Here is a 17,031-nt window from a genome sequence, read left to right on the forward strand (position 1 = left end):
GCAACATAGATAAAAATGCTAGGTTAACTCAATTTACCTTCTGTGTCCCAGACTTCTGCACTATAGAGTACAGGACATGCTGTATCCGGTTCACAATAATGTGCAAGCTTTAAAAAGTGATGGATTGAAATATTTCATATTGGAGGAAAAAAAACAAGTGGTTCAATGTGATATTGAAATGACACCAGGAATGAAACGCAGGATGTGCAGAGTATAGGAGGGGTTCAACAGATTCCCACCTCAAGACTGTCCAGAGTGTGCTTTGTACTGCTGTAGGAAAGAAACTGGGGTTTGATTAGTACTTAATGCACTTGCCCTGAATGTAATTACAATGATATGTGTGTCAATGTCTACAAGTAAAAACACACTTTCTGTAAAGCAACAGCAATGTTGATTTATTTGCTAGCTTTTCTGTGATTGAACTATTTAGACACATTCCTTTACCATAGCAGGAATGTTTGTAACAGTATTTACAACATTAAACAAACTACTGAGAGCGAATGTCTTTAATCTCTTGATTTTATGTATTTGAAAGAAGTCTCTTCTGATCAGAAATACAGAGAACAAAAAACTGTGAAATGCTGTTAGTATTTAAAATAACGGTTTTCTATTGTAATATCTTCTAAAATGTAATTTATTTCATTCATGGCCAGTGTCTTTAGTGTCACATGATCCTTCAGAAACCATGCTAATATTCTGATTCAGTGCTCAAGAAACATTACCTATTATTATCAATGTTGAAAACAGTTTCATTATTTGATTAATAAAAGTTTGAAATTCAACCTAAGGCAGCCACACTGAATACATTTTTGCAATAAAAATTTAGATTTTTTTTTTTAAATTGAGCCAAAGTGTTTGAAATGTAGTTTTTCATTAAAGGTTTTGTTAACAACTGTTCATCCTACACTGTTAAAATGTCACATTTGACTGAATAAAAGTCCCAGACAACAGTCAGACGCTTTAAAGATCATATTTAATCTGGGAGAAATATGGATGGTAGCTTTCACCCATATAATTCAAATAAGACTCCTTGAATTCAGTAATAATGCACCATACATCTCTGAAAGACATCTTGGAAGAAATAATACATTTGTTCAGAACGGTCAAATAAAAATAAAAAAGTCACATATTCCTCCTCTTCACAATATACTGATTTAATTAGCATCGAGTAATTCTCCACATCACATCACATCAGAAAAATAAACCATACATTAGCATGTTTTTCTTAATATGATGATTATTAATATTGTTAATTAGTATTTTCAAATCATTTTTAAATAAGGAAGATGGAAATTTGTTAAATACCATATTTTCCAAACTATAAGTCACACTTTTTTTCATAGTTTGGCTGATCCTGCGACTTATAGTCAGGTGCGACATATTTATCAAAATGAATTTGACATGAACTGAGAGAAATGAACCAATAGAAAACATTACGGTCTAAAGCCGCGAGAGGGCGCTCTATGCTGCTCAGTGCTTCTGTAGTCTACACTGAACACATAGAGCGCCCTCTCGCGGCTGTAGACCGTAATGTTTTCTCTTGGTTCTAAATAAATGCGACTTATAGTCCAGTGCGACTTATATATCTTTTTTTTTATTATGACGTATTTTTGGACTGATGCATCTTATACTCAGGTGCGACTTATAGTCCGAAAAATACGGTAAACATAGTTTTTTCCCCCCAGTGTTTTATCATAATGTGAGAAAAATAAAAAATAAAAAACATCAGTAAATCGAAACAGCTGGAACTCCAACTGAAAAAGTTAAAAATGAATAATATTCAGTACACACACTGACAACAAAAACCAATGTTTTAAAAATGACGTGATCTGTACTCATCTGTCGCTTCCTTCATGTTGTGGTGTTCACGATAAGCTTCTCTTTATTTCCTGGGTTAACGGTCAGTTTGAGACGTCACTCAGATGACAGTTTCTCGGAAGACTCCGATGAGGCTGTGTGGACGTTCCTGTTCCATGCGACGGGATCCAGCCCGAGAGCCCATCCTGGAGTTAGTTCGGGAATGGGAACGTGTCCTGCGCTCTGGCCCGGCCTGTAGCTGTGACCATGTGAAGGAGCTGAGGTCGCCACAGCTGCGCAGGTGAAGGATGCCCGGCCGCTTGCGCAGCGGCAGCGTGTTGGAGGTGAGCTCCGTCTGCGTCTGCGTCTGTGTCTGCCTGCGGAGGCTGGACTGCACCGGTGCAACCTCTGAAACTGTAATGGCCTGCAAACAATGAATGAAAATGAAGAAAATCACTGGAACAAAAATGGACAAACAGGATATTAAAGTAATAGAAACACATTGACTTCCATAGTATTTCAACCTTATTTTTTCATTTTTTGTAAAAAAATACATCAGGCTTTTGAGGAATGTTTATTTGGACATCTCTCCATTGCATTTTGTTATATGTAAATAAGCATTTAAATATTATCTTAACTAGGACAAATAGTCTGCTATATCATTTTTAAATGGTTAACATTAAAGCTAAAAGTAAATTAATTATACTTTTTTGCAATATAAATATCAGCTACTGGACCAAATTGCATGTATTTCCTCCGTTTGGATATGTAAATACGATTAAGGTTTTTTTTTCCTCCTTGAGTATGAGATCCACATTGTCTTTTATCATACTGTATATGAGCCATAACAGCCTGGTGTATATAAAATGATACTCAAAAAAAGACAAGCTGGATGTGCTTTGAGTGTTTTCATGCCATGTGCCTTGCCTGGTCGATGAAGCTGGCGCAGCGGACGGCCTCCTCCATGTGCTCCTCATCAGAGCGCAGCACGGTTTTGATGCTGTTGACCAGCTCCTGTACCTCAGGGGTCAAGCTGCAGGAGGACTGCTCCAGGAAACGAGCCACCAGCAGTTTTGTGTCTCTATAGCTCTGGTAGTCCACCATAGAGTTGGGACGAGGCTTCCGTTTGCCCCGGCCCTGTCGTAGTGTAACCGTCCCATGCTCCGTTACAGTCACTGAGCCTGGAGCAGGAGCCGGACCTTGTTCTGTCTGTGTAGCTGCTTCACAACTCATTACTGAAAGAGACAGAGATATAGCTCTTGTTTTTAACAAATATTTACATGTACTAGAGATGACAAATACATGTTGCTTCCTGGTGTGGGGCTACACAGTTTGGAGATAATTATCTACCGTATTTTTCGATTTAAATTGTATTTAAGTCGCATCAGTCCAAAAATACGTCATGACATGGAAAAAAACATAAGTCGCATTGGACTATAAGTCGCATTTATTTAGAAACAAGAACCAAGAGAAACACCGTCAGCCGCAAGAGGGCGCTCTATGACATCAAGTGTACAGGAGACTACAGGAGCACTGAGCAGCATAGAGCGCCCTCTCGCGGCTGTAGATGGTAATGTTTTCTCTTGGTTCATTTCTCTTGGTTCATGTCAAATTAATTTTGATAAATAAGTCACACCTGACTATAAATCACAGGACCAGCCAAACTATGAAAAAAAGTGCGACTTATAGTTTGGAAAATACGGTAATTGCTAATTTTCCAATAAAAATTTTAATTGAAATTTTACATTTTTCAAGTTAAATAAGTTAATAAACAAAACAATCCTAATAATTCAGTGTAACGACCAAGACCACTGTTTTATCACTTATGAAGCATAAACACTTCAAGAGCCGTCATGTCATTCCAAACTTAAATTACTCTTTCTGCACAAAAGATAATATTTCGAAGAATGTTGGTTACCATTGACAGTCATTGTTGGACAAACAAAAAAAAAATCAGCTTCTTTTATGTTCCACAGCAGAATAAAATGTCACGCATTAGATGTTTGGAACTAATTTAAGGCGAGTAAAAGACTGAATTAGAGTTTTTGGATGATCGCTCTCTGCTGAAACCCATCAGCAACACAGAGACAGTCCTATATTTAAAATGGGCTTAAAGTAACCACTGACAGCTATATAGCGTCTCTATAAGTACCAGACCACGTCCTCTGATCTGGACACAAGTAAAAAGATACCTCCGTCTGTCATCAGAGAGAAGCCAGTGTTCATAAACTAATTATAAAGAACTGTGTCAGGGCCTGTGCGTTGACCTTTTATAGAAACCTCATTCATTTTACACACATTTAGACATGAAATGAACCGAATCTGCCTAGATCTTGTCAAAGCAAAGTTTAATGGACCCTTTTTTAATGCATTTAACGGTCATCAGCGTCATAAATCCTCAAAAGTTTTTCATATATATATATTTTTTTAACGTTTGTACCTTTATAACACTATTCTTTGTATTATATCACCTTTGCATCAGTTAAAAAAACAAAACCATAAACGCTAATGCGAGGATGTTTCTAATGCAGCATCTATGAGAAGGACAGTAAATTTGACATTGTTCTCTCTCCTGACTTTTTTTTTCTTTTTAAAGTCACGGAAACACTATTTGGAGTTGAGTTTTTCTTTTGCTATCTGAGCAAATGGGAATGCAAAAAAAATATTTGTGGTATTCTTCCATTCACTGCTCTTCAATTTAACTCAACAGTGACGACTTCCGCTGCTGGGAAACCTGGAAATGTCAATTTTATTTCATTTGTTGTCTGTGACAACCAATATACAGTTATGTCCATAAATACGGTATTTAGACAAAGGGTCAATTTTTCATCATTTTAGCTGCTGACCAAAACATATTGAGGTGACAGTTATTTAATGAATTTGCACTTAAAGTGCACACTCTGATTATTAACTTGAGTCTATTTACATCACAATCGGAGGAAAGCATAAGGAATTAATGCTCTTTAATATGTACCACCCCCCCTTTTGCAAGGGACCATAAGTAAATGGACAATTGACTCGAAAGCTGTTTTATGTACAGTTGTGGGTTATTCTTTTGTTATTTCTACAACAAAGCAGGTAAAAGTTCACTGTGTCACTGTCAAAGTCTACAATTTAAGAGTACACTTCACCTGAGCAAATACAGAGGGTTCACCACAAGGTGAAAGCAAAGTTAGACTTGACTCTGCAAAAAAAACATATAAAAAGTCTGACCACTTCTGCAAAAGCATTCTTTGTGCGGATGATATTAAGATCAAGCTGTACCAGAATCACAGAAAGAAAAAAATATATAGAAGGCTTGGAACAGTTTGTGATCCAAAGCATACAACAACATCTGTGAATTCTATTCTGGTGGCATACAGAGCCGAAATTATAAAAACTGTGTCAGTGTCCAAATACATATGGACCTAACTCTGACTGTACAGTTTAGGGGTCATTACACAAAAACATCCAACAGTAGATTGCCACAAATAACATAAACAGATAATTTGAGATCTCCTCCCCTACCTTTGGCGGTCAGGTCAAGCAGGACGGGGTCGCTGTTGGACCTGCGCAGGCGAGGTCTGTGAGGTTTTCTGCTGGAGGAGACTTCGCTGTGAGGCTGTCTGGACTGTGCCGGGGGTGTGGGGCTCAATACGGCCGTCTGGCAGCACCTGTCTGGATTATACACACAAACAAATGACAAAACATGTTAACCTTTCAGGGCTTTACACACTTTAAATGAGTTAACCCTGGGTCACACTAAATCCCGGGTAAATAGAAACTTGCTTCTTGTTTCACACTGATCGCACTGTCAATAATCTCAACAGAGGGGCATCCCAAGCAGTGAGCTGTACAAGGGCCCCAGAATCCCTAGCAGCACCCCTGCTGCTGACTGTACTATCAAGTATTTCCTGAACTTGATTCGGACTTTCCTGGTAAGAATATTAATAAGGTAAGAATCCAATTCATGTGTTTTCGGTCACCCTTTGACTAAACATCTAGGAATAACTTTCTAACACTGCATCTCCAGAGCAGGGCTTCATAAAGCCAAGTAAAAGAGGTTTAGAACGACAGGCTTAAAGATTGTTTTGTACTGAAGTCTATTTCTTGTCTGTTCATGTCTGTCCTGTCAGCAACAGCTAGGGCAAAACAAGCCTAGTCTATATAATCAACAAGAGTCAGCAACATCTTAACAGTCTAAATTAAGAGATGTTACATCATGTTACTTCACAACAAACAATATATTTATGTCTATATGCATTACCATTTGGAGTCAGTATGATGCTTTAATGTTTTTAATAGAAGTCTCTTATGCTTTTTTATTGAAAATGCAGTAAAACAGTAATATTGTGAAATATTATTACTAATTAAAATAACTGCTCCTGTTGCTCAACTGGTAGAGCACTCAAGGTTGGTTGGGGGTTCAATTCCCCGGGAACACATGATATGTAAAAATTGATAGTCTGAATGCACTGTAAGTTGCTTTGGATAGAAGCGTCTGCTAAATGCATAAATTTAATTTTAATTTATTTTAACTGTTCAAAAAATGACTGGATTGTGATCCAAGGTCACATATGCTAATTTGGTAACACAAGTACTATTTCTTATCAGTGTTGAAAATAATAGTGCTCTGATACTTCTGTGGAAACCAAAGTACATTTTCGTGTACTCCAAAGTAAAGCATTTATTTAAAATAAAAATCTTTTGGAATATCTGTAATCACTTTTGGTCCATTTATTGCATCTTTGCTGAATAAAACATGTGTTCCTTTTTTTTAGATGTACATTACTGACCCCATACTTCTGAACAGTTGTTTAAACATTAAAAATGTATATTCCTGTAAATGGCCAAGTTATCAGATTTGTAAAAACAAAAATCTAAAGTGAAGAAAACGTTGCAGAAATATCAGGTTTGACACAAACTTGTGGAGTTCATCAAAGTTATGCTTTCATTAAAGCTTAATTTTTCAATTCAACATTTTCAATTGTCATGCTGTTAATATAACTGATAATGAAATAATATGGATGAAATTAGAAGAATGCAAAACTTGAAATTGTGACTTGTGGAAGATCATTAAAAACATGCAGGACTCTGCTATCTTTGAAAGTGTTGAAGGATACAGACAGCTATAAAAAGATAAATAAATTCCTGTTACTGACATCTCTCAAATAAATGTCTTTTAATACACAGATGACATAATTTTGGACGGGTACTGTGAAATGCTGTAAGCATCCTGATTAAATATAGAGTACCAGAGGCACTAGGTTCATTTAAGCCGTGTCAATGACACATTTCATGTAGGCCTAAGTGGCAGCTCCTTTTTCTAATTCCATATTATCCTATGGGAGTTTTCTATTTGCTTGTTTTCTGCTTTTGTTCTAAAATAATGGTCAAAAACAATTCTAAGTGTGAAATGTCTATGTTTAACTGCTTCTCTCCACAGGCCTAAACATAAAAATACAAGTGGTTCATACCATCACAGGGCGACGCTGCTTCTGCACTCTCTGTCAGGACCTCAGTCAGATCGCTCATTTGCACCTCAGTATTCTGGGCCTGATATAAATACAGAGGGTCAGTGAGCGGACAAGGACTGTATTTGATTGAGCTGTTACCAGTGTAAGCTTGGTAGACCAGAACACTGCCATGTTTGCTGATATGAGGTCTAATTAACAAACAGTGCTATCAGGAATAGATACTGTAAATGCAAACTTCCTTTTGATATTCAACACAGAGATGATAGATGGCATATAAAAACTGTATAAATCAGTACCTGTGCTGCTGGGTTTGATGCAACAGCTTCATAAGGTGGAGGAGGGTCTAGAGGACAGAAGACCTCCACTCCTTTAATTCTGGCACCATATATATGAGGAAGAGGGATCATACCATCCCCAAACATCCTGCCAAAACACACACGTTCACATTGTAAACAACTCACGAGAAGATATAATGACAGTAAGCAGCTGCTTCTGGACAAACCCATTAGTGTTTGATCAGAACATCCAATGAAATGCAAGCGTATCATGCTTTCCCACACACAAACTTCAGTCCTGTTTCACGTTGCCAAAACATTTTGGTTGCCTGCCAAACACTGAGCCACCCACCCACAAATCTGCTGAATCCTGCTGTATTTTTGGTTAAGAGTTCAAGGTCAATGTGCAGGTTTGTGTGTCTGTGTGTGTGTGTGTGAGATAGAGTGAGAACTCACTTAAAAAAGCTTTAGATCATGAAATGCTGGACAGATTTTTAATCACGATTATATGCATGTTACCTTAACCCTCTCAAGGCAGGTGTTGCAGATTTGCAACATTAAAGTAAATACAAACCTTATTACTCCAGATACATATTTTATTAATCTGGAGTACTAAAAACCTTACTATAGGTTACTAAATTTACTAAGTTACTAATTTGAGCCTGAGAGGGTTAAATTACCTTACACTAACACTTTTTACAACTAAATTATACATAACTGCCTTTAAATTATATATATATATATATATATATATATATATATATATGCATACACTATCATTCAAGTTTTTTTATTTATTTATTGATAGATTTTTTTATTATTATTTTTGAATTAATTAATTAATTAATTCAATACTTGGATCAGCAAGGACACATGAAAAATAAATGCTGTTTTTTTTACTTTCTACTCAAAGAATTCTGACAAAATGTATCAGTTTTCTCAAAAAGTAGCACAATTGTTTTAAACATTGATAGAAATGAGAAATATTTCCTGAACAACAAATCAGCATATTAGAATGATTTTTGAAGGATCTCGTGACATTCAAGACTAGAGCAACGGCTGCTGACAGTTCAGCTTTGCCATCACAGGAGTAAATTACTTGGATATATTATTTTTATGATATATATTTTGTGTTTAATGATTATTTAAAATGTTCACATTTAATTCAATGTTTAAAGTTTTGAAATTCATAGAATAAAAATTATATATTATATTATGTGTCTTTAAAAATAAACTCAATGCAGTCAGTCAGGTAGGTTCAGTTATAATTACTTTACTATAATTACTAAATCATATTTTTAACTAGAATATACAGTTCAAGTAGAAGATAACACATTTTAAGTAGTCTAAAATATTTTTTGGCGTGTGTTGTGTAACTATGAGTAAAGAGGGCTTGTGTGATACCTGCGAGCCAGGCGTGGGGTGTAAGAGTAGAAGGTGGAGAAGTATGAAGGAGGAGGTGCCGGAGCGACAAATTCATCAGGGTCAGGAAGATGAGTCTGCTCCTCCACTTCCTCTGGAACAGGCCTGGCCTCTTCCTGCCAAAGACGATCATAATCACATCACTATTAGCGTTTGACCAGGACAGAGAGACACCAAGCACCTCGGAGCTGCTCACACCATGTCTTATAATCTATGCCAAATGCTGCCCAAGAAATAAATCAGTGCAATACATTATTTTCATCCCATATTTCTCACCATGCAGGGCCGTCTGGTTGAGAAGATCTGGAGATATCGGAGTCCGGCAGCCACCAGACACACAGCTGTGGCCAAAGCATTCAGCGCACACAACGCAAACAGCACTTTCTGAAAGAGAGAGATCTCCATCTATAACGTCGCTAGTAAATAGAACATAGTCAAGCACATAATATACTGTACCTTATCCCAATTGGTCAGTCACGGCATTCTGCATACGGCAGGCAGGTAAATATTCCCACAACTTCTTAATTCATCAAATCACATTGCACTAATTCACTCTCCTGTTTCGATCTAGAGAATGAATTCTTAATTCGTAGCCACAATAAACATATTATTTTTGCCCGCATGTCATGGATAGGACTAAATATTAATGACTTACTAATGGCTGATCGGCCAAAATTAGTGTTTTTATGTCAAGGTAATCTATGTCTGCGCTGTCAAACACTATCTATGCGCAAAATATTGGAAGAAAATCCTAATTACTGAATTGGGATGGGGGTTTATATGAATGTATCTCAGAACTGAAAAAAATATTTAATGTAAAATGAACACACCTTGAGCAGGATTCTCATTGTGCCACATGCATGACCTGCGTAGATCTCAATCAACTTGTCCCCTTGGCACTGGTTGCTTGTACTCTCTGAACAACAGTGACAGAGATCACCCTTCTGATTGTGAAACACAGAAACACATTCATTAGGTTTGTTTTACAATGATATATGATGACATGTTACTAATACTTAAAGAACTGCCTGCCCTGGATTCAAAGCACGAGAATGAGGATGAAGTTTCCAGGCACCTTTCTACATTTGTCTTTTTGAGTGGTCTGGCGCTGCATGCGATAACAGCTCAAAGATATGAGGTCACTAATATGGCAGGGGCATTTCCATGACAAGTGGAAATGATGAAAGAGCAGCCTTCAGACACCGGAATTGACAGCAACCCAATAACTACATCAAATCCAAGAAAAACTGGAACCTGCTTTGACTCTCAAATCCAGGGCTTTCTTTGACTTGGACAAACTTCATTCCTTGAAGCAGATGGTCTGTACAGATGTGCTTTTTTCCATTATGTGTTACTAATACGTACATCAACCAAGCAGCCCATCAGCCTGTGTTATTGTTTCGATTACACACTAGATGAAAGCTTTAGCAGTGCTTGTAAGTGCAGTGCGTGGGTGTTCGCCAGAGTGAGGTTGCTAGGGCGTTCTATGTGGCTATAAACTAATGCCACTTAATATTCTTGGCTAACTGTACTCTACTCTACTCTAACACTACAAGTGATGTTACTTAATATTTTATGTAGTGTATATACATGTATGTACTGTATGTGTGTATTAATAAGGCTTGTCCCACTTAAGTTCATAATTGTTTATATTTTGCATGAATACAATCATCAATACGGGAGTCATCTGAGAAGTCATTATTGATGTTATTATCTCTACCACAGCACAGATTCCTCACCGGCTGGCAGTTAATGGTACTGGAGACCAGCTGAGCCCCCTGACAGCAGAGGATGAAGCCTGCCAGGTTTAGCAGGATACAGACCACCGACAGCAATACAAACAGATTTACCTGTGTGAGAGAAAAGAGGTACTGATACAGAGCAAGAGCAATACAAGTCAGTCCCTTTATCTGACAAACATGATATTAGCACTCAAATCTGGGTTCGGTGAGATTTGTTAATGTTTTATAAAAGATGTCTCTTTATGTTCACCAAGGCTGCATTCATTTGATCAAAAATACAGTCAAAACTGCAACATTGTGAATTTTCTATGTATTATAAAATCTAATTTATTCCTGCGATGATTTTCAGTCTTCAGGTATCACATGATCTTTCAGAAATCATTCTAATATGTGCTCAAAATACATTTGATTATAATCGTCATTTAAAAATATATGAATAGAAATTTCTAAAGAAGAGCATTTATTTTAAATAAAAAGCTTTTCTAATATTATAAATGTCTTTTGCTCAATTTAATGCATCTTTGCTGAATCTTTCTGACCCCAAATTTTTTAACTGTTGTGTTAATATAAATGGCCGAAGATGATGGTAAGCTTATGACTTAATTAACAAGGTCTTAACTAAATGTCTGGTAGACACTGATCCTATTTAAAAGGTCTTTTAAGGGCCAAACAACTGCCCCTTTAACAAACTGCAAGGACACGGATATGCAGAAGATTACACGGAAAACATATGTTCAAGACTATACAATCCATCAATACACAGTACAAGTACATCATCTAACTATTTTCAAGTAAAAATAAATTCATCTGCTTATTAAAATAGAAACATTCAAAGACCAACAATCTTTAGAAACACACATACCAGCAGAAGCATTGGCCGTTTCCATGTGGTTAGTCCTATAATCCCAGAGAGGATGACCTGCAGAAAACAATCAGTCTGTTCAGAAGAGGCAAACACCTCCAGCACTTTTAACACTTTTAATGACTCATTTCACTCAGAGTGTTGTGGGCCGAGCTGTCTGCAGCAGCCTCATTCAAACACCATTATCCATCCTCGGCTCCCTCTCATTTCCTCTCACCCTGCCACTTCCTGTCAGGTTTTCAGAAGACATAATCTAAAGCATTTCTCTAAATTCTTAACTGTAAAATGTGTTGTGAGGTAACCTTTAAAAAGTAATTAAATTAGTTGATTTTATTCAAATCAACAATATTCTGTAATCGACATCACAATATTACATTGTGGTTTTCTTCACATCTTTACAATATCTTTATTTCTATCTCTGTAAAATTTCACTATTATTTTAATTTTTTTCAGTGTTTGATTTTCTTGATCAGTAATGGAGCTCAGCTTTTGAATGTATGAATAAACATTAGATTTTGTTAAGTAGTAGCTGTTGTTTTGCACTTGGTGAGAAGTATGCATAATATGGTAGCTTTACTTCTCAATAGTAACTCACTATAGAGTGTTAGGCCGTAAAAGAGATTCACACTTAGCCATGACTTCACTGAGCAGTTCACTCAACTCCTGCCAATGACCACAAATATTAACCATACGTAAAGGTGGGAAATAATGTTATAAATTGAACTTTTGAGGGCAACTTTGACTAAATCACTAAGGAAGCACAGCACTAAGGAAGTTTCTAAATATCTAGAAACTTAAGAAACTGGACAATCTCAAGATGTTTGAGGTATTAAAAGTTAAAACAATATAATTTGCTGTGGATGATAATAATCAAATACATCAATGCTAATGTAAAATGTAAACAAGCTTCTAATCTAAATAAACATTCATGTAATATTGACTAATAAGCCTGATAAAAGTAAAAATCACATTGTCATTCATTAACTTCTAGTTAACAGATTTGATATTAGACCATAATGTAAAACTATATACTGTAAAAATTTAAACAAATATTATTCCTAAATATTTGCTTCATGTGGTAAAATCTGAGTTAACTGGTCAAATTCCAGGTAAATTTATATTTAACTAAATCAACCATTATTTGTCTAAACCAAATGCATTAGGCTACACCAGTAAAAAATAATGAAGCAGAAATATTTCCTTGACAACTACAGGCTATTTTTTAAAAGTGCAACTAATAACATAGCTATTCATTAACAACATATTGACAGATCAGTATGGTTTATCATAGTGCATTACTGGTAAACAACTGGGTCTGGTGTGCTCATATACTCGGAAATAGACTGAACTAAAAGTGCAGCACCACGTTTCTGTTATAGACTACATTGGAAACACAGTAGACCACAATAAAACTCCTCTATACTTGTTGGTTTGTAATGGGCCGATGAAACACTAATATAGTGGCATACTGACAAGCATGCATTTTAATACGAGTAGCATGCATATGACCATAAAACAAAAGCATTAGCACCTCAGATTATGGCCAGTAATATAATACTCACAGAAGATCCGGCCCAAAAAGGACAGGAGTTTCTAATAGGGGGCGAGTTGCTAAGGGACAGAGCCCCGAAAGAGAGCGCCACCATGGAGCAGCCGAGAACCAGCTGTAGCAAGCCGAGGGAGAGCAGCGGGCGAGCGGGCAGCAGCGCCGGGGTGAGCCGCGTCTGAGATCCAGACATACGGGACGGGAGAGCGGACACACAGCGGCTGCTGCGGCTTCTGTGAGAGGCGTCTGCGAGCTGATGGGCCAAAGCAGCCCCCGATAAACGACAGCAGGATCCAGGCAGAACTACGGGCAGAGACATTGGAGAGCCACGAGCAGCCGAACAACAACAACAACAACAAAACACGTTAAACGAGCACAGCGGCGCTCCCTCATGTTACTCTGTCTCTCTCACGGCGAAGATTATTTCTATAAACTGGCCGTTCCGCGTTACGTGCATGGTGCTGTCGAGGTAGTTCAGTGTTGGTTTTAAAATAACTAGGCTCTGTGACCTGCTGCTCGGATTTGGTTTCACATTTTTGGGGCAGAGCGAGCGGACAGACGGGGGAGGGGTGTGTGGGAAGAGGAGGCCTCACAGACACACACACAACCGCGCCGCGGCTCTCCCTCTCTGTTCCGCAAGTGTGAAGAAAGACACTGTGAAGACGGTGAAATTATCATGTCATCTTTAGTGGTGAACGCTTACCATGACGAAACTGATGACATTAATGATAAAAGGACCGTGTTTTTGTTGCGCATCATTACTTGAGAGAGGAAATCTACCTATCTTTATAAAGAAATAAACAACTGAACACCTAAACACTGACTTAGGCAGTTTTTAATAAATAAAAAAAAAAGATTTTTTTTCATGACATAATGCATGTGTATTTTTATACAATAAATACAAAACAAACTGCAGAATGATAAATATTTTGCATTTTTATCAAAAACATTTTCCTTGGAAAAATTAAGAAGTTTCATTCACAGTCTTTCTTTATAAAATTGTATAACCTAATTTTTCAAAGAATATATATATATATATATATTAGTGCTGTCAAAATTAGCGCGTTAACGCATTCGATTAATTTGAAATATTTAACGCGTTAAAAAAAAATAACGCAATTAACGCGGTTGCAGTTTTTTTTTTATTTCCAGTTGTGGCCTATGTGTGTTCAACGTGCAAAGAAATATGGATAAGACCAAGGAAGGACTTTTAGACGGAAAGTTTCAGTATAAAACTCTGCCGGATTACTCTTCAGTCTGCCACAAGAAACATTACTCTTCATTTAGTCTGCCACAAGAAACAGCAACATTAAAATCATGAACTCAAATGTCATTGTTTAAAAAAAAAAAAAAAAACAATGACTGTAACAGTGCGTAAATCAGACCTTTCTGTAACGCTAACGTTAATAAGCTTAAACGAAATAACGAAATAATTGTGTAGCGGAGTATTTTTTGTACACAGTGCCGCGAACTGTCAATCACTCCTGTACGCGTGCATCACTGTCCTCCTCAGCTGCAGCAACTTGCGCTCTCTCTCTTCATCAAGCTTTAAAACAAAAAGGGGACAAAAAGATCATATTGTCTTTGTGCATAGGCTATAGATTAATTAGATAAATGAATATCTAAATTTGTGCCTTGCCGTCTACGGTATTTTTTAAGAACTTAGAAAAAAGATGCTGCAGCCAATGAACAGCCAGCGGGGGCTGCCGGACGACTCAACCTCTGCAGACAGTTTTTAATGTTTATCAGACAATAAATACTCAAGATTTTGCGCTATTCACTTTTATAACTTAAGGGTGAATGGGTAATGTAGTTTCTGCTCTGGGTGGGATGAATTAGGAAGCTCGCATTGTGAAGGGCGCTCTGAAAATCGGCAGTGCAGGTAAAAGATTAAAACCTCTATTAAAACAGATGTCCAAATGAGCGTACCGGTACGCTACAAGCACGTTCTGGGCGCACGGAGAGGTGGCGGTACGCTCAAGAGCTATATTTGGAAGTGGCGTTACTGAGTACCTGTGCGTACCGGCCCACTTAAAGCACTGGCAATGACTATACTTTGGAATTTTTTTTGCAGTCCACTTAGAATTCAACATGGAAATCATTTTTGTTTTTTATTGGCATTGATTGTTTTGAAATTCAAATGGTACTTACATGCCTGTGTTTTTATTTCTGTAATAAATATGGCTTTCAAGCCAACAGTTAATTTGGAGAATATTGATGGTTTATTGCAGGTATGTTGTTTACATGAGAAAATCTGTGTTACAAGTTAAACAAAAATTCCAATAAACAATCATATTTTGAATTTAAATAGTTTCTTTGTCTTGAGTTTACATTAATTATTTACATTTTACATTTACATATCCAAAAAGTTTCAGTCTTTTAATTGCGATTAATCGCGATTAATCGCGATTAATTTTAAAAAAATTGTGCGATTAATTAGTTAATTTTTTTTAATCGATTGACAGCACTAATATATATATATATATATATATATATATATATATATATATATATATATATATATATATATATAAATATATATATATATATATATATCATTGTCTATACAAGTGTTTCTATAGCACATAAAAATACAATAAATGTTGACAAAGATCGAGTATATAGTAAGATAACACAAAATTAAAAAAAAACTTATTTGTAAAAGAAAAAAGTTAATTAACTACTAGATGACATTTATGTGTCTATATTTTACATTACTGTATGTCATTAAATAATATAATGTTAATATTATTAAACTTTATTAAACTTTATTATGTTTTTAAAAAAGATTATACATAGGCCTAATTGCCTTTAAATATAATATGTGACCCTGGAGCACAAAACCAGTCTACTTGCATATATTTGTAGCAATAGCCAAAATACACTGTGTGGCCAAAATTATTTAAAAAAAAAAAATTATGACAAAAATCGCTGTTACCCTCCAGTTTTTAAAATAGTTGTATCTCGGCCAAATATTGTCCTATCATAACAAACCATACATCGATGAAAAGCTTTTTTTTTTTCATTTTCGAACAAACTGACACTTACGACTGGTTTTGTTGTCCAGGGTCACATATATATTTACATTTTTAGATTGAATATAGTATAACGTTTTACTGAAGGCTATATCATAATTAATGTTTCTGTATTTATGTAATTATTAATATATGTTTAGATTTTTCCACAGTATTTTGTTTTATTTGTTTACATAATTACGTGCAATGTCTCTTAGGCTATTATACTTTCTGCTGTGTATGTACTTTATGGCAAGGCACCTTACACTAACACTTTTTACAACTAAATTATACATAACTGCCTTTAAATTATATATATATATATATATATATATATACATATATATATATATATATACATATATATATATATATATATATATACATATATATATATATATATATATATATATATATATATATATATATATATATATATATATATATATATATATATATATATATATATGCAATGTTTTCACTGTATATTCTAAGATAATTTATGATTATTTGTTATATATTTGTTATATTTGTATAGTTTCCACAGTATTTTATTTATTTACAATATGTAGCCTACATCATAATTACATGCAATGTATTTAGGCTATTACCGTGTATGGCCAGGCAACTTACACTTAAAATGTAAAACAACCAATTAAAATGTTTCTTACCTTTTTTTATTAATATTTTTACATTTTATTTAATGATTTTGCAACTGATTATTTGGACAAATATTGCATTTTTCTGATGCGTGTGGTAAAGGCGCAACATATGTATATATGATTATGTTACGATTAAACACCAATCGACTTGTTACAATCATATATATGTCTATGGATACGCCTTTGGAAAGTTGGAAAGGCACAGGGAGTGACGTTTTACGAGCTAATTTGATGTTAGCTTGCTACGCGCTCTGT

At 35.7% G+C, this 17,031-nt stretch overlaps 1 protein-coding gene across 1 annotated transcript; it reads right to left on the reverse strand.

The window, feature by feature from the left end:
* Window positions 1-1,531: 1,531 nt before the first annotated feature.
* Window positions 1,532-13,922, reverse strand: fam189a2 (family with sequence similarity 189 member A2). Its single transcript, XM_026212161.1, has 11 exons — window positions 13,117-13,922; window positions 11,555-11,611; window positions 10,690-10,800; window positions 9,781-9,894; window positions 9,227-9,334; window positions 8,933-9,066; window positions 7,550-7,676; window positions 7,254-7,332; window positions 5,305-5,454; window positions 2,725-3,032; window positions 1,532-2,221 (listed from the first exon to the last, which is right to left on the reverse strand). The coding sequence occupies exons 1-11, from the start codon at window positions 13,417-13,419 to the stop codon at window positions 1,919-1,921; spliced, it is 1,794 nt and encodes a 597-aa protein (XP_026067946.1). The 5' UTR covers window positions 13,420-13,922; the 3' UTR covers window positions 1,532-1,918.
* Window positions 13,923-17,031: the final 3,109 nt, after the last annotated feature.

This window comes from Carassius auratus, chromosome 30 (assembly GCF_003368295.1).
Source record: "Carassius auratus strain Wakin chromosome 30, ASM336829v1, whole genome shotgun sequence".
Taxonomy (NCBI): Eukaryota; Metazoa; Chordata; class Actinopteri; order Cypriniformes; family Cyprinidae; genus Carassius; species Carassius auratus.